Source organism: Alnus glutinosa, chromosome 8, assembly GCF_958979055.1.
Source record: "Alnus glutinosa chromosome 8, dhAlnGlut1.1, whole genome shotgun sequence".
NCBI classification, from domain to species: domain Eukaryota; kingdom Viridiplantae; phylum Streptophyta; class Magnoliopsida; order Fagales; family Betulaceae; genus Alnus; species Alnus glutinosa.
In genome coordinates, this window is record NC_084893.1 from 21,409,302 (window position 1) to 21,424,330 (window position 15,029).

The 15,029-nt window shown below is 35.6% G+C and overlaps 2 protein-coding genes across 3 annotated transcripts; one reads left to right on the plus strand and one right to left on the minus strand.

Moving 5' to 3' along the window:
* Positions 1-3,402: 3,402 nt before the first annotated feature.
* LOC133875236 (multiple organellar RNA editing factor 8, chloroplastic/mitochondrial-like) lies at positions 3,403-6,556 on the plus strand. Its single transcript, XM_062313284.1, has 4 exons — positions 3,403-3,912; positions 4,755-4,852; positions 4,966-5,031; positions 5,501-6,556. Exons 1-4 carry the CDS (start codon positions 3,524-3,526, stop codon positions 6,235-6,237), a joined length of 1,290 nt encoding a protein of 429 aa, XP_062169268.1. The 5' UTR covers positions 3,403-3,523; the 3' UTR covers positions 6,238-6,556.
* Positions 6,557-8,841: 2,285 nt separating this feature from the next.
* LOC133875992 (uncharacterized) lies at positions 8,842-14,198 on the minus strand. 2 transcript variants are annotated; one of them, XM_062314286.1, is made up of 6 exons: positions 13,346-14,198; positions 11,777-12,136; positions 11,607-11,659; positions 11,219-11,256; positions 9,627-10,203; positions 8,842-9,224 (listed from the first exon to the last, which is right to left on the minus strand). In XM_062314286.1, the coding sequence occupies exons 2-6, from the start codon at positions 12,048-12,050 to the stop codon at positions 9,009-9,011; spliced, it is 1,158 nt and encodes a 385-aa protein (XP_062170270.1). In that variant the 5' UTR covers positions 12,051-12,136; positions 13,346-14,198; the 3' UTR covers positions 8,842-9,008. The 2 variants fall into 2 exon arrangements, with proteins under 2 accessions (XP_062170270.1, XP_062170268.1); XM_062314284.1 differs by having other exon boundaries at positions 11,777-12,189.
* Positions 14,199-15,029: the final 831 nt, after the last annotated feature.

A 15,029-nucleotide genomic window follows, 5' to 3' on the forward strand; every position in this document is an offset into this window, starting at 1 on the left:
CAAAAATCTAAATGTAATTGCATCCACTACAAGGGAATATGTTTATTCATAATCAATACTAGGTTTTTGCGGGAAACTTGTGCAACAAGTCTTGTTTTATATCTCACAATTTCATTTTTCTCATTACATTTTCGTACAAATATCCACTTGTATCTAACAAACGATACACCTTCAAGTGTTTGGACTATAGGTCTAAATACTTCACGTTTTGCTAGTGAGTTCAATTCTGCCTGAATTACTTCCTTCCACATTGGCCAATCATTTCTGCAACAACATTCTTTGACGGATTATGGTTCAATATCATCATTACTTCTGGTAATGTCAAATGCATATGAAAATATATTGTTGACAAAAGTTTTACTTCTATCCAATATTTCTCATGTACTTATATAATTTATTGAGATCTCATTATTTTTAGGTATCTATTCCTCTTCAGGGGCTAACTTTTCAGGAGATTCCTCTTTGAGGGATTCATTTTTAGGATAATTTTGTACAAAAAGTTTGGATGAATCAATTTTTGTTGCCTGTTTTGTGGGTAAGGCCTCTTCAGGAGCACCGATTTCATTTCGTTGTGTTTTTCTCTTCCGAAGAATCTTATCATTTGCACCAATAAGTCTTCCACACTTCAAGTGTACCTTAGACTCATTTGTTGTTGTATTAATTGATTGTCCTACATGGACTTCTATCTTATTGGAGTATTAGTAGCTGAAATGTGAGACTTAACTATTTTCTTGTTGCCAATAAATGCTCCTGGCAATTGATTTGCAATACTCTGCAAATGAATGATCCTCTGAACTTCTAGTTCACATTGATTTGTACGAGGACCAAAATGAGATAACGTCAAATTATTCCAAGTGGTTTTTTGTTGTGTTTTTGGCAACGACTTTTCTCTCCCTAGTGATGGGAATATGTTTTCATCAAAATGACAATCTTTAAAACGTGCTTTAAAAATATCACTAGTTAAAGGCTCGAGATATCTAATAATAGAGAGAGAATCAAAACCAATATAAATCCCAAGTCTACTCTAAAGTCCCATCTTAGTGCGTTGAGGTTGAGCAATTTGAACATATACAGCATAACCAAAAATACGAAAATGAAAAATATTTGATAGTTGACCAAATGCAAGTTGTAAAGAAGAATATTTTTGGTAAGATGTTGGTTTGATTCGAACTAATGATACATCATGTAATTTTGCTTGTCCCCAAGCATGAACAGATAGTTTTGATTTCATAAGCAAATGCTGAACAATTAACTAAAGTCGTTTAATAAATAATTTAGTTAAACCATTTTGAGTATGGGTATGAGCAACCCAATGTTCAACATTAATACCAATTTACATGTAATAGTCATAAAATGCTTGAGATGAAAATTCACCTACATTATCCATCTGAATAAATTAAATTGGATAATCAGAAAATTGTGTCTGTAATCTAATTATTTTGGCAAGAAGTCTAGCAAATGCAACATTACTAGTAGAAAGCAGACAAACATGTGACTATCTAGTTGATGCATCTATTAAAGCCATAAAATATCTAAATTGCCCACATGGAGGGTGAATCGAACCATATATATTCCCTTGAGTTTTTTGTAAAAATGATGGAGATTCAATAATTACCTTAGAAGGGGATGGTTTGATAACAAGTTTACCTTGAGAACATACAGCATAAAGATAAGCCTTGGTAAAAGAATCTTCTGGTTCTTTAAGGGATGTCCATGAGAGTTCTCAATTATTCGAGGCATCATAATTGTTTTCGAATGTCCAAGGCGATCATGCCAAAGCATAAACATCTTTGGATTAAAGCACTTCTGGTGCATCACAACATGTGATTAAATTGTTATTATTGTTGTATAATACAACTTGGAAGAGAAAGTAGACAGTTTTTTCAATGAGTTTCTGGCCCGAAATTGTTGAAGTAATATAAAGATATTCGTCACTACCTTCATTAGTGGTTTTAACATGATAACCATTTAAACGAATATCTTTCAAACTGATTAAATTTATTCTAGATTCAGTAAAATACAAAGCATCGTCAATATAAAATTTTGTTCTTTTTGACAATATGATATTCGCTCTTCTTGAGCCTTCAATTAGGTTTGATGAACTTGATATAGTATTGACACTAGCTTTATTTAATATTAAGTATTGAAAATATTTCTTAACTCTAAGAATTGTGTGCGCTGTACAACTGTCTGCTAGACACAAATCTTCACCAATCATCTTGAAATTAATCATTCCATCAGTATGAGCCATGCCTCCATATATAAATAGATAAAAAAAATTAATTACAAAATACAACATAATATGATAGAAACATAAAGAAAACATATTAATTGTTGTAGACATATTCATCACCAATTAAAAGATCAGTTTTTTCTGTTAGAATCTACAAAGAAATTAGAAACATCAAGATGAGTGATACCCTCTCAATTTGGAATATCAAGAAAAACCAGAGTATCTACAGGATCACTGTGATTAGCAAAATTCATTTCAATTCCCTCTTTATATATATATATATATATATATTTTTTTTTTTTTATGGAGGCTTGATATTTAAGCATACGACAGGTACGCGACTAATATTCTTTCATACCACACCTGTAACATTTATCTTCATAATTATTTGTAGGTTTATTCTGTAAACCCTTGTTTTTCATTTTGTTTCGCCTCAGTATGGTTCCACTTCTAGTGTTAGAATTTCTTTTGTAAGAATTATGAGTACATTTCCTTTTACCTTTATAATTTTTTCTACCACGTCCCCGATTATGGTTTCCTTTATTACTATGAAATGAGGTTCTATTTGCTTCAGGAAATGGTATAGAACCCGTTGAACGAGATTGATGATTTTTCATTAATAGCCCATTGTTTTAATGAGGCAGTACAAGAATAATGTATTATTTTTTCCTTTGCCACATGTTTTTTTCACCGGGTTTTCCTTGGCAAGGTGTTAACGAGGCATATTCTTAGTATATGATCATCCAAGGGTTATGAATGCATTAATGCATTTGGTGGATGACCATTTATTTCTATCTCTTGAAATTCTATATATTCATGTCACATTTTAGAATTCCTATAACATTCATTTAATACATTGATGTAGCATTTTAAGTATTAGGATCTTCTCCAGCTCAATTGAATTGGAGAGTATCTTGTTAGTTGTAGAGTAGGGGCATTTTGCAAAATAAAAAAGAATCATACATAGTTCCTAAGAACTAGTTTCACATATTGCAATATATTTACGTTGTTTTGTTGTTTTCTTTGATTTTACAACGTCCACACTAATTTGGTTTTTTATTTTTTTATTTTTGTTTTCTATTTGCTCAAAAGAAAAACCAAAAGGGTAGGGAAGATATTTATGCCATTCTCCCCAAAGCCCAGGGGCATTTCCCAACGTCCAAATATCCCACTACAAATAAAACCCCCCCCCAAAAGGCCAAAACCCTCGTTTCATCCACTTGCACACCCTTCTCTCTAGGGTTTTTCAGCTTCTCGGGAATTCTATCTTTGATTCTCGGCGCAACAGCCATGGCGATACACTCTCTCTCTCGCTCTCTCCCCAAAACCCTAACCCTAGCCTCCTTCCTCTCCCGCTCTTTCGCCACCTCCAACGCTGCCGCTTCCTCTCGCTCCGCTATCTCCTCCCTCTCTCTCCTCCGCCCCCTGGCCGCAGCCGGTGTGGTCCTCCGCCGTGTCTCTTCCGCGGCTCCGTTGAGAGGGTTTGCGACGCGCGCGACGTCGTCATCGCTCAACGATCCGAACCCCAACTGGTCGAACCGTCCCCCCAAGGAGACGATCATGCTCGACGGTTGCGATTTCGAGCACTGGCTCGTTGTTGTGGAGAAGCCCGAGGGCGACCCCACCAGGGACGAGATCATCGATAGCTACATCAAAACCCTAGCCAAGGTTATTGGAAGGTAATGAGTTTTTCCATCTCTCGTTTTTATTTGATATTGTCTCTGTTTGGTTGCTGAGAAAATCTACGGAAATGACCGAAAGTGAACATGGATTAATGTAAAGGATATATCTTTTTATTTTAATCGTTCTCTTAACGAGATTTTAGGTTCTGTTGAGTTGACAATATTGGTTTATATTCATTATCTTGTTTAAATCCTCGATATAATTGTACGAATGTGATGGTTTTACATGTGTGTGTGTTTGACTGTCAAGAAAACGACATGGAAGGGGAAAAAATGGCATATGAGGTTTTTTGGTGTTATGGGTTCTGAGAGGGAGTGCTCTTTAGATATGGTGTCTAAACTTTCACACTCACTTTGCTGGAGAATCTGGCTTTGATAGATTTCTATCCATACATTTATCGGTGGTTCTCTGTTTCCTATTAGCTCAGTGAGAATTTTTTTTCCCAGTTTATGTCGTAAGTAAATATACAGTACGCTATTTTATTTGTTGAGTTGAGATGGGTGGAAAGTAATATACAGGACATGATTTTTTTATTTTTTATTTTTGCTTTGAGTTGGTTTGAAAGTTTTCATATTCTTTGAGATAATTTAGGTGGAATAAATTATATTTTCAGGTTGGTTTAAGTCCATAACATCTGTTAAAATGCCCTCCCTTTCAAGTTTGAGTTGGTTCTCCATTTCCTATATGAAGTTGGATTGTTATTGACAATTTCAATGTTGTATGGCTATGCTATGTATCATGTGCGCGCTTCAGAAAAGCTTATGCTACACATCATATGTGTGTTCGCATGTATCTAGTTTGTCTAAGTTCTTTGTTGTATTTTGTATGTGTCTTACAGTGAGGAAGAAGCAAGGATGAAGATCTACTCAGTTTCTACAAGATGCTACTATGCATTTGGGGCTCTTGTGTCTGAAGAAATATCATACAAGCTCAAAGGTTGATCTTCTTTGAACTTGCTCTGCTTCTGCTGTTGCTTTATAAATGTTAATATTCATTAATATGTTTGGTCAGTGGAAATTTTCATGGATTTTTTTTTTTGAATGTTTCAGAAGTCCCCGGAGTCAGATGGGTTCTTCCTGATTCATATTTGGATGTTAGGAACAAAGATTATGGAGGTAAGGGTGTGTGTATTTTATCACGTAGCATTTGAAGGCTACTAAAAAGAAGTCATGCTATGGTATGTAGTGTAATATTTTGAGAGTAATAATTTCTTGTTTATTGAATTTGAAGGAATCAAAAGGTAATTGTCCTAAGTTCATTTTTTTTTGTTTTAATTCTGAGAATCAATTCTAGTTCTGTTGATCAGTTTTCCGGATCTAAATTTTTCTTCATTGTCTTTTGAATGCTGTCCATGTGTTGTTGAAGGACGCATGATGATGTAAAATATTTTGTTAGTTGTTGACTACCATCTAGGGATTTAGAGCTAAGTGTATCGATGTGTTGGAATTGGGGTAGTTGAATTCTTGCAGTTTGGCAAGTAGAACATTAAGAAAGAGAAAACTGCAAATGGTTTTTGAAAATATTTGCTGTTAATATTGAAAAGTGCACATTTTCTGCTTTTGATCTTTCCTTTGCTTTATGCAGGTGAACCTTTCATTAATGGGTGTGCAGTTCCTTATGATCCTAAGTACCATGAAGAATGGATAAGAAACAATGCTCGAGCGAATGAGAGAAATAGGCGCAATGACAGACCTCGTAATTTTGATAGATCAAGAAATTTTGAGAGGAGGAGGGAAAACATGCAGAATCGAGATTTCCAAAATAGGCCTCCAATGCCTAATCAGCCTATGCAGAATCCTGGGCCCAATATGGTTGGACCGCCTGATCTTCAAAATAGGTCTCCAATGCCTAATCAGACTATGCAGAATCCTGGGCCCAATATGGCTGGAGTACCCCCTAACAATAATATGGGGAGGATGCCGCCCAACAACTTTAGTGGTATGCCACCCAATAACAGTATGGGTGGCAACAACTATAATGGGATCCCACCAAACAACATGCAGCCCAACAACTACATGCCACCGAACTACAATGGAATGCCAACGAACATGGGGGGGATGCCGCCGGCGCCAAACATGGGAGGGATGCCGCCGCCGCCGCCAAACATGGGAGGGATGCCGCCGCCGCCGCCAAACATGGGAGGAGGGCTGCCGAATAACATGGGTGGAGGGCCGCCGAATAACATGGGAGGAGGGCCGCTGAATCCCGCATGGTCTAATAACATGCCTAACAGAGAATACCAGAGGCCTAACACAGAATACCAGAGTAGCTACCCTCCGAACAGGAACATGGGCCCTGGTGGAAACCCTTACTCAGGTTGAAGTATGCCCAGAAGTGAGATGCCCACGCCCTCGAGCTGATTCTTGTAGGCATGCTGTAGATAAGTAAGAAGGCTTCCGATGTTGTCTAGGGGTTATGCTATAATGTTCATCGATTTTGAAAATACTAGCTGGTATTAGTTTTATTTATGCCCTTGGCACACTGCCGGAATACCTTGGTGTTCAATTGAAATATTATTACAATCTGGAAGGTAGATCCTATATGTTACATTGTGTTTTGATAACCTGTTAATGTTCTTGTAAGGTAGACATAAACGGCTTTGGATTTACAATTTCATTCATTTGGCGTTGCCTTTATTTCCTTTGGATGAGTCTGATTCGTCTTCTTGTTTGTGCTGCTCTGCTTTTATGCGGATATTCTTGATAAAATGACTCGGCCTCTATTTCACTTGAAAAAGTTCGTTGCATAAGTGGAGAAGTAAATAAATGTTATTGAAATGATTGTGTTTTTAGTCGGGAGGCATTCAGTTTGGTGGTTGATTTATGCATGTATCGTTTTTAGCGTATAGAAACTACTCTCTTTACCGTTGAATTTAAATTTTTAACTGTTTAGAAAGGTTGAAAAAACCTGTAAACAGATAAATGTTCTTTCTATGGGTGCAATTTGCTTTTGCTTAGACCTATGGGTGCAATTTAAATTCTTAACTGTTTAGAAAGTTTGTAAAAACATATAAAGAGCTAAAATTCGTTCTATGGGTGCAATTTGCTGTTATTACCGGTCTCTGGTGTCAAACAAGGCCTATAAATTTGGACAAAGATTTCCGATCAATCTATAAAAGTGACCTGTGTCTTTTTTCACGTCAGAATCACAATTTTTTTTTTTTTTAATTGCAAGAATAAAGTAGAAAGATATTTTACTAAAAATGCATTTGATTTTTCAACTTTGCCCTTACAATTAAAAAAAATATTATTTTTCGCTTGTAAAAAATGAACATTACTACGTCAACCCAATAGGATTCGGGTATAATATTTAACATTAACTCTTTCTTTTAATGGTGGTGGCCCAAAACTTTCAGTTTTCCCCAACCTATTTCAAACCCAAAAGAAACTCTGAGCCCCTTGTATCAAATTTCTAACTTTCATCCTAGGCAGACAATTGTAGTATTGAATGGTAACACCAATAACATGGCCACCTGCCTAAACTGTCCATCCTTCTTGTAATTTTTCTAATTTCTTACAATCTAAATAGATACTGGTAACACCTATAGTATTGCCAAATACCTAAACTATCCATCCTTTTGATTTCTTAAAACCTCAACAGCCATCCAATTTTTATTTTATTTTATTTTATTTTGGAATTAACAGGATTTTATTCTCTTCAATTTAGTGCCCTTCTGATATTCCTAGATGCAAAGAATCTCGAGCAATTGTGGAATTCTTAAAACACACAAGTAACTTGGAATAAATTTTTAATTCAATAAATTGAGGATTTCAGATTGAATGGACTCTAAACCCTTGTAAAAAATAAAAAATGATATTTTTATGGAAAATGTTAGATTTACAACACCAATACAACAACCCCTCACATGAGGGTGAACTCCACACACTGAGGCCCACCCTCATGTGAGGGGTTGTTGTACAGTTGTTGTGATGGTGTAGTGTAAGAATCAAATCCCTATTTTTACATTCCCATGTTGATTGCATCTCTTTCAAATAATAATAATATTTCTTTTACGCAATTATTTCAATAATAATAATAATTTTTTTATTGTGTTACTTTAACACTTTCCCGCACATATAAACTCAAACTCTCACATCATAAGTGAGGCTCAGTACGTGAAATATTCAAACTAAGACAAAGTTTGAACTCACTACTTTTGCTCCGATATATGCTGTTGCAAAATCTTGTTATTTGAAACTGGAATACATTTTGGTGTTGGCATCAACATTACTTGATGAAAGGTCATGATTTGTTAAAGCCGTCGAAACATCAGATACAACTGATCAGGGCATTAGAATTTTACACAATTGTCGTAATCCTTTAATGCAATATAGAGAAGAAAACATCATACGTTTCATAATTTCATGCAAGTGAACATGAGATTATATCCAGCTGCTGCGACGTAGCTTTTGCTTTGTAGAGTTCTCTCTTCAGCCGTTTACGGATGTCTTGAATTATGCATAGACGGGTTATCGACTTGCTTGCTTGTTGGTGGTCCTTTGGAAGGCCACAGAGCACTACAGTTTGAAAAATGATGTCTATTTGCCTCTTTTGGTGCTTATGGAGGAAAAAAAAACAATATGAACTTTGAGGATTTGGAAAGTACTTTGAAAGAGATTTTATCCTCGTTCTACCATACATTGTACTTTATGATTGCAGCTTATGTCCACTCGGTCTTTTAATTTTGCTACTTTTCTCGCTTGCTTTTCTTTCTCTATTTAGGTGTTTCCTTTGTATACTCTCAGTGTACTAAAGAGCGTCTTACCTTTTTTTATTATTATTATTAATGAAATTGGTTTCTTATTAAAATAATAATAATAATAATAATAATAATAAAAAAAAAAAAAAAACTGGAAACTGACCTCACAGTGGTTGCATCATTAGAACATGCCAAAATAAGTAGACAACAAATTGACATTGATGCATGGGAGAAGAAATAAGAATCGAGATCTTAAAACTAACTCAAATAGGAGTACAGCTACATAGCAGAAACTAGAAAATGGTCAAAATTAGAAAGAGTGATCACCTTGTCTTCCATACGTCAGGTTTCCACAGTTTGTGAAAGCAGTGGAAACCTATACTTTTCATTGGATCAGCATTCAGAGGATGATGCTGAGAGAACTTCTCTAGCTGTGGATTCTGCTTTTTTCTTTCTAACAGCTTGGATCTGATCGGCTAGTGAAACTTCTCTTCGCATTTTTTCTCTCTTTATGTGTTCTAGGTCCAATTTCTCCAGAGCTCCAAAATGTGAAACCACTGTGTCTCCTCGACCAACAACTTGACAATTTATGGATTTCTTTGTCAGAATCTAAAGACAAGATGGAAAATAGTTCATTAAAACAACACAACCTGGAAAAGTATTATAGAATCAGATTAATAAGATAGAAATACAATGCATGGAACCCAAACAAACTGATAATCAGATTTAGAAATCACATAAGCAGTTTAGTTCAAAGGGTCAAAAGAAAATTAATTAGTTAGCACAGGTCCCAGGTCCCCCCCTAAATTATGCCATTATATGTGAAGCTGAAGCAACACTTTTACCATTCAATTACTAGTCCAGTTCTAAAACAATTCCCTCATTTACCTAGTTATCCACTCACAACCATGAGAAGCTTAATGATATTGTATTTATTACAGGCCCTAAATCGTTAAATACGTTATTCTTGAAAATCACAGTTTAAATCCATGAGGTCTCCTGGGCAATTACCTTTATTAGTTTCTGCTCAAGTTTTGACTCTTCGGCAACTGCCAAGTCATCTTTGTCTTCCTTTGATTTTCTGTTTGTCTTTCTATTAATCTCTCCTCTTGCTCTTGCCTTCCCTTCCTGTGCTTTTCTCTTTTGAGCAAGCCTTGCTCTTAACTTTGTCTTTTCCTTTACCTTTGCCTTTTCAGCAGCCCACTGAAGCTGTTGGAGAACCATTTCTTGTTTTATCTTATTATAACTATCCCACTCTAACTCTTGTTGGCCACTCCCCCCTTTCTTAGCCGCTTTTGCTATGCTTTCTTCCCATGAAAGAATGAGTTTCTCTGCTCTTGCCTTTGCCATCCGCTTTGCCTTTGCCTTGTTGTCAACAACCCAACGAAGCTGTTGGAGGGCCATTTGTTGTTTTATCTTATCATAGCTACCCCATTCTAGCTCTTGCTGATCGGGCCCTCCTTTCTTAGCTGCTTTTGCTATACTTTCTGCCCATGACGAAACAAACCTTTCCCTTAACCGTTTCAATTTCAAACGCTCTTGCCAAACACGTCGAACTGAAGAGCTTATTTTTGCCTTGATATGAACACTACAAAAAAGTAGACAGTGTTGGACTCATGTTAGAGGTCAACAAAACTTAAGTAGTAAGACACCTATCGAGCATACATAGATGAGTTGAGTCAAAAATAGACCTCAATTTCAAGTATACCTTTAAGCTTAAGGTGAATCTAGAACCAAGGAAGATTAAATTCTACTAGCCACAAGAAATTTCATCTTGGTCGCAAGAACTTGCTCACCAAACCTTAGACAATCCTACAACATTTTTTTCTTTCTTTCTTTCTTCTTCTTCTTCTTCTTTAATTAACGAAATGCTTAAAATCTAAGAAAATGCCTTGGAGGTCCATCTTAGAGGTACCAAGTGAATTGTATGTTTACAATACAAAGCTCAAGCCTTTTATCCAGACAAATGTCCCAGGGAAAATAGTTCTTGTCAATCTGGTTTCTCTTTCAATCTAATTATATGAATAAAAAATTTCCACAATCATACTTCTTTGGTAAAGAAATCAACCCTAAATTTCATTCAATTCACAAACAGAGTTAACATATGTGACCCCCACAGAGGCACTTAATCTAGCAAGTAGTAAGTGTTAGAACTTCAACATTTCTTAGCCTAGCCAAAAACATAAAATGGCTATTATTAGACGCCTATCATCCTTATATTCATCCAAATACCCGTATGTCTATTAACCAACTAACATCCGCTACCGACTAACATCCACAACGATCATTCTTGAAGTAATTCGACTGGAAGTCTTTTTTTTTTTTTTTTCCTTCCTATTTTCCTGTCTCTCCATTCTTCAATGTAGAACTCTTTAAATCCTTACCTTCTCCTAAATCTATTTTGTTTTTCATATATAATAGAAAAAAAAAAAAAATTAAATTAAATCCAGCATACTCACACTTGGATGTAAGCTTTTAAGAATTTATCAACTTTACATGCCACACAACCAAAGTCTAACCCAGTATTAGGTTTTAAACAGAGAATACTTGAACATTTTTGTTGAGGAAAATAAATATGAAAGATTGTAAGATACAAGTAGTACCTGTGAGGACGTGGATGTTCAGACATCTTCTTCCTAACCTGAAAATTGTTAAGGAAGAGAAGGGGAAATAAGTGTTAGGTAAAAAACGAATTAGCTAATTAAAAAAAAAAAAAAAATTTGTAAGGTGCATAGTACCTACTAACAAATAAAGAATAAAGGAAGCAAGGAAATGGGATCCAAAGAATTTCCTTAGTGTTATAATGCAAAAAGTTTGCTCTTTTTACACTGAAAAGTACAGTAGAAAACTATGAACACAATGAAGATCCAAAAATCTGCAGAAACAATTCTATGGTTCTGCCTTTTGATATTAAACATTACCTACTGGTTAAACAGCAAACTGTGCAAAAGACAAAGATCCTAAAGTTAACTGAATCTTACATGACTTCACCTTGGGGTCTCTCAAGGCTTCTATTGTTCTTCTCTTAATGCGCTCACGACTCTCTGCATTATATAGTATATTGGCACTTCAGAATTAATAAAAATATTGGTATGTGTAATAGAACTGTACGTTCAGCAAGAATTTTGATAGAGATGATGTCCCATCTAAAATGCGGTTACCTGCACTATGCTTCTTGCCTTTGTTCCATGGCACTCTCCCCTTGTTTGCTAATCCTATCTTTCTTCGTCTTTGCCTTTCCTTATGGTCTTCTATGGTTTCTTCAGAGTCACTGTAACCAACTATGTGTTCCTCATTCAAAATATGGTTCTCAGAAACTTTTGGCCGGAGACACTCACTAGAATCAAATGCATCTCCCACATCAAGACAGATTTGTAAGGCTGCAAAAGGATGAACTCTCGGAAAGGAACTAACAAGGCAAAATGAGGAAGACATGTTCTTCAGCACAGCTACAGGATGATTCAACTGCACTGTGCTTGAGTGGCATTGTGTGTATTCCACCACATAACCAAAAAATGGCCCTGAAAACGTGGTTGGAACATGAATGGGAGGAGGCTGTAAAATAGAGAATCTCCTGATAGAAGTTCAAATGAGTGGTTAAAAATAAACCTTAATCACAAATTATAAAGTAAGCAACAATCTGATGCTTAAGTCACATGATAGCATTCATATCATTCTTTGACAAATAATACACACGCTCACACACCCACACACATACAAACCTATTTATCAATCTATCCATGCCTAGGTGTGCTTCGGAGTATTTGTGTCATAGAAAAAAATAATTGGCATGGGTGAAGGGCATTAATACAACTTTATGTGTTTCCTGACTTATAGAACATCACCAAAACGTCATACTTCAATAGTACATCATCAGAGACATAGAATTGGATTAACCATTCTAAGAAATGCATATGATTAGAAAATTGGTCTAACATTTTTTTTTTTTTTTTTATCAGTAACCAAATGAGGTTTTCCCTTAAATACAGGTGGTTATAATAGCCTCACACGTATCATATACATTGATTTGATAAAATCATTCAAAAAATTTAGATATACAATTGCAACATTATTTCATTTCATACTGTAAACATATTAATATCAGATGGCATTTAATGCCAACTTTCTCCTCTTTAAGTATTGTAGATGGTTTTCCAACAACTCTTTAAAACCCTTTTTTTTTTGGGGGGGGGGGGGGAATCATCAAATCAAGATTATCAAACCTGCAATGTATTAAACACAATCAATCGCATGATGCGTTCAAAACCATTTCTTTATAATGACATAAAATTCAGTATTGAAACTCGGCCACCTTCTTTCCAATTATTCTCCAATATTATCCATAGTCTGCCTTTTAAATCACTAAAGCACTCCTCCCGTGTCATGCATCATAAGATAAATAAGAAAAGAGGATAACAGTAGTAAAGGAGGTGGCAGAAGTTAAACCCAAGCTAAACCCATGAAAGTAAAGAAATCAAACTGAACCTAACATGAGGCTCACTGGAGATGGGCTTTCCATTTTCCCATTTCTACTTGGTACTGGAGCAAAAATAACATTAGAACAAAATGGCATTTGAACTTTAATTTTTTTTTCCTGTTTCTTTCCTCAATTTTCTCACCAATCAAAGTAATGATTTCATTCAAAAACAATTCAGATAAGAAAGAAAAAATTAAGCTTGGAGCAAACCCAGTTTCAGGAAGGGGTTGTAGAGAGGGACTGCGTGACTTACAAGTGACAATATGGCATTTCAGAGCGGATGATAACCAAACATGGTATGGAGGAGGAGAGCTTTGCCCTTTTGATTCTTTGATATCCACTTTTCAACTGGGTATCGGTCTCACCTTAAACGTAAAACGGGCATTACCCTATTTACAACTTAGAGCACTCCCCAATTACAATTTAAAATAGCTAACCAAAATTCACTTTATCTAATTTAGCTAAAGAGAGACACCGTAAATCCAATTATCTATCGTTAACTCTATATTATCTAGATATGCTTTATTTATTTATTTTTATTACTTTAAAGGCAATTAGTTTTCTTCTTCTTTTAATTCCGGAATCATAGACTCAAAATCCCCCATAGCCAACAGGAAGCAGACGCCAAAAGGGAAACTCAAGGCCGACTAAAGCCTCTTTAAATTCAACACGAATTGAACCCCAAACCCTTCTTACTCCTCCAGATTCCTTAAACAACGTGCTAAAACTGCAACTGAATTCCCAAATACCAGAAAAGTTCAAACGACACCCTTTTAAAAAACAAAACTAATTCAACTTAAATTCACGCATTCGTATACAACCGGCCAAATCCCATACCCATCCTCCAACCGGTTGCGGAAACAACCCAAAGAGCAAACCCAAATCCAAATAATAATCAAAACTCACACACCCATTCTCTCTCTTGCTGAACCACTCGGTCCACTCTCATTTCTCTCTCAATCGGTCTCGTCTGGTGAAGGAAGGAAATTGGGAGGGGATGGGTTACGAAGAAGAAGAGGAAACAGGGGGAGGGGAGTCTCTGCTAGTGACCTAAACAAGATAACTGAGGATAAAAAAAAGGGCAAAAAGATAATCCATTGGAATCCTCTAAGGATAGGCGTGTGCAAATAAACTCCCTGATCATATATATATATATATATATATATATATAATTGCAACGTTGATCCCTGTGGTATGTCATAATTATTTTTTACTCTCTATGGTTTAAAAAGTTCATGGAGGTCACTGTGGTATGCAATAATTACATTTTTTTCCCTGGGTCGATTTTCCGTCCACCATTTTGACGGAATCTATTAACCTTACACGTCAGCGCCACATGTTGCCAATAAAATAGCGAGACGTGTCCATCTGAATAAAAAAATATAAATTTATTAAAAAATAAATAAATAAACTTATTTTTTTTAAAAAAAAAAACAAAAAAAAAAAGAAGAAAAAATGGCAGGCTTGGGTTGGCCACGCGCCAGCCCCAGTGGCCGCCGAGGGTGGCCCGAAGGCCACCCCTAGTACGAAGGCCACCCCAAGCCTGCCCTTTTTTCTTCTTCTTTTTTTTGTTGTTTTTTTTTTTTTAAAGTAAGTTTATTTATTTTTTAATATTTTTTTTTATTAAGATAGACACGTGTCGCCAATAAGATGACGACACGTGTCGCTGACGTGTAGGACTAACAGATTCCATCAAAATTATGGACGAAAAATCGACCTATGGAGTAAAATGTAATTATTGCATACTACAAGGACTTCTCATGAACTTTTTAAACCATAGGGAGTGAAAAATAATTATGACATACCACAGAGACTAACGGTGCAATTATCCCATATATATATATATTAAAAGGAAATAAAAAATCAGAGAATTTACTAGGCTTGTTATGGAGTAATTCTACGTATTATATAAATGTCCATCAAGTATTCATCAAATA

Coding starts and splice junctions, on each gene's coding strand:
- LOC133875992 (XM_062314284.1), bottom strand. Junction 10,204..11,218: donor GAACATCCACGTCCTCACAG/GTACTACTTGTA, acceptor ACTTTTTTGTAG/TGTTCATATCAAGGCAAAAA. Junction 9,225..9,626: donor TTGAGCAGAAACTAATAAAG/GTAATTGCCCAG, acceptor TCTTGTCTTTAG/ATTCTGACAAAGAAATCCAT.
- LOC133875236 (XM_062313284.1), top strand. CDS start 3,524: ATGGCGATACACTCTCTCTCTCGCTCTCTCCCCAAAACCCTAACCCTA. Junction 3,913..4,754: donor CTAGCCAAGGTTATTGGAAG/GTAATGAGTTTT, acceptor TGTGTCTTACAG/TGAGGAAGAAGCAAGGATGA. Junction 5,032..5,500: donor TAGGAACAAAGATTATGGAG/GTAAGGGTGTGT, acceptor TGCTTTATGCAG/GTGAACCTTTCATTAATGGG.